The sequence below is a fragment of the Verticillium dahliae genome, genomic scaffold, assembly GCF_000150675.1.
Source record: "Verticillium dahliae VdLs.17 supercont1.2 genomic scaffold, whole genome shotgun sequence".
In the NCBI taxonomy this organism is placed as follows: domain Eukaryota; kingdom Fungi; phylum Ascomycota; class Sordariomycetes; order Glomerellales; family Plectosphaerellaceae; genus Verticillium; species Verticillium dahliae.
In genome coordinates this window covers 484,015-485,819 of record NW_009276916.1, presented here as the reverse complement: position 1 = coordinate 485,819, position 1,805 = coordinate 484,015, and the positions used below count along the sequence as shown (strand labels likewise).

Genomic DNA, 1,805 nt, shown 5'->3' with positions numbered 1-1,805 from the left:
TGTCAGTGAGCTGCGAATGGTGGTGGGTATGATGCTTGAGAAGGGGTTCAGGAGACCCAGGGGGCGTAGGAGGCTTACGGGGCGTGCCGGGTTTGTTGATGGAGGATGAGGAGGGTATCCTGGAGGATGGCGTGGGTTTTGAGGCGGCGGTTGTAGAGTTGGATCGTGCTTGATGGAGGATTTTGTGAAGGAGGGGGCGGAGGACAGAGGAGCGCATAGGGACCGATGCCCGGTAGATGCCATTTGGCGTCACGCGGAAGGCGGAGAGGCGGAGGAGGGTCATGGCGAGAGGGTACAGCACCGTGAAGCGCTGGTTCTCAGGGCGGTCGCGATGGAGGAAGACTCGATGAGTGAGGGCCCATGCGTGTGTGGTGAGGTTGAGGTTGAGGTGGAGGTGGGAGGTGGAAAGAAGGCGCCTAAAATTTAGCGACACGCAGCAAGCGCGTGCACTGTCGTGCCTGCCTGCCTGCCTGCCTGCCTGCCTACCAGGCACCTAGGGAGTATACCCTACATCCAAACCTCAACTATGTACTCAGGTACCTCACCCAAAGGAAGACAGACAGCTCACATCACTCTGTCTCCATCAATCCAAGAAAAAACACTGTTCATCATATATATCATTCATTCAGACGCTTCCCCTATTCTGCAATATTGGCACCCAGCCACTCGGTCCACTGCTCCAGCGTCCACCCCGAGCTGACATCGCCCTGCACAACCCCATCCAGCAGCACCGTCGGGCTCACGTGGACGCCCGTCAGCCGCGCCATCTTGACGGCGAGCTTGAGGTCGACCGTCACGGCATTGCCCGTGTTCAGCGACCCGTCCTCCGCCGGCTTGTCCGAGATGGCCAGCAGGCGGAACACGTCGTCCTCGTCGACGCCGGCCGTCGCGCTCGCCAGCCGCGCGAGGCGGCGGTAGGTGGCGTTGCGCGTCTCGCCGACGACGCCGACGTCAAAGTAGTCCTTCTGCGCCGCGAAGAGGGCGGCGCTGAAGTCGAAGAAGCGCGCCGGCGCCAGGCGCAGCACGGCGAGGGCCGCCTCGTGCGTCAGCGTCGACGACGGGTGCCACGGCTGCACCTGGTGCCGGAAGACGACCTGCAGGCGGCGCGCCCAGGCCGGGTTCTGCCGCACGGCCGCCGCCACCGGCCCGAAGAGCGTCTTGTAGAGCTTGGCCGAGAAGGGGCAGACGTAGTCGAGGTAGACCTCGAGCGTGTGCGGCTGCTCGAAGGACAGGCCTGCGGGGCTGCTGTCGCCGCCGGAAGGGGCGGCTGGCGTCGCGGCCGAGGTGAAGGTGAGCTTGTGGCCTGCGAACTTGGGGGGTAGCGCCATGGCTGATCTGTTGGTCCTGTTACCAAAGGTGGATGGATGACAGCGGCTGATTTCGGTCGTGGAAGAGTAAAGAGGATGGATGGACTGCCGACCTCCAGTGGAAGCAACAGACAAGCTTTATACACCGGGCGGCGGGCGGCAGGCGGCAGGCGGCACATGGCGAGCTTGTCCTTGCCGGCCGCAATGAACAATGACGACTGGACCGCGGCACTGCGGGGCTCACTACTGCATCTAGCCCGTCGTCGCAATCGCACGCCTTTGGGTGCCACTGTCGATGCCGGGTCCATCGGACTTCCACCAGATGGCTGACGAGATAGATGCATGCATTCGACACCTCGGCACTGTGCCGCTGATCACATGGACACCCTCGCATGGTATCTGTCACGTACATGTCACGTCACTCAAGGCCACCAGGAGTGCACTCTTTTTTTTTGTTTCATTTGTTTATTGATTCGTGGCCAGGCCCAAACTACACCG

At 62.0% G+C, this 1,805-nt stretch overlaps 1 protein-coding gene across 1 annotated transcript; it reads right to left on the bottom strand.

Moving 5' to 3' along the window:
• Positions 1 to 638: 638 nt before the first annotated feature.
• Positions 639 to 1,328, bottom strand: VDAG_00966 (uncharacterized protein; the record flags this gene model as incomplete). Its single annotated transcript, XM_009649852.1, has 1 exon — positions 639 to 1,328. One exon carries the CDS (start codon positions 1,326 to 1,328, stop codon positions 639 to 641), a length of 690 nt encoding a protein of 229 aa, XP_009648147.1.
• Positions 1,329 to 1,805: the final 477 nt, after the last annotated feature.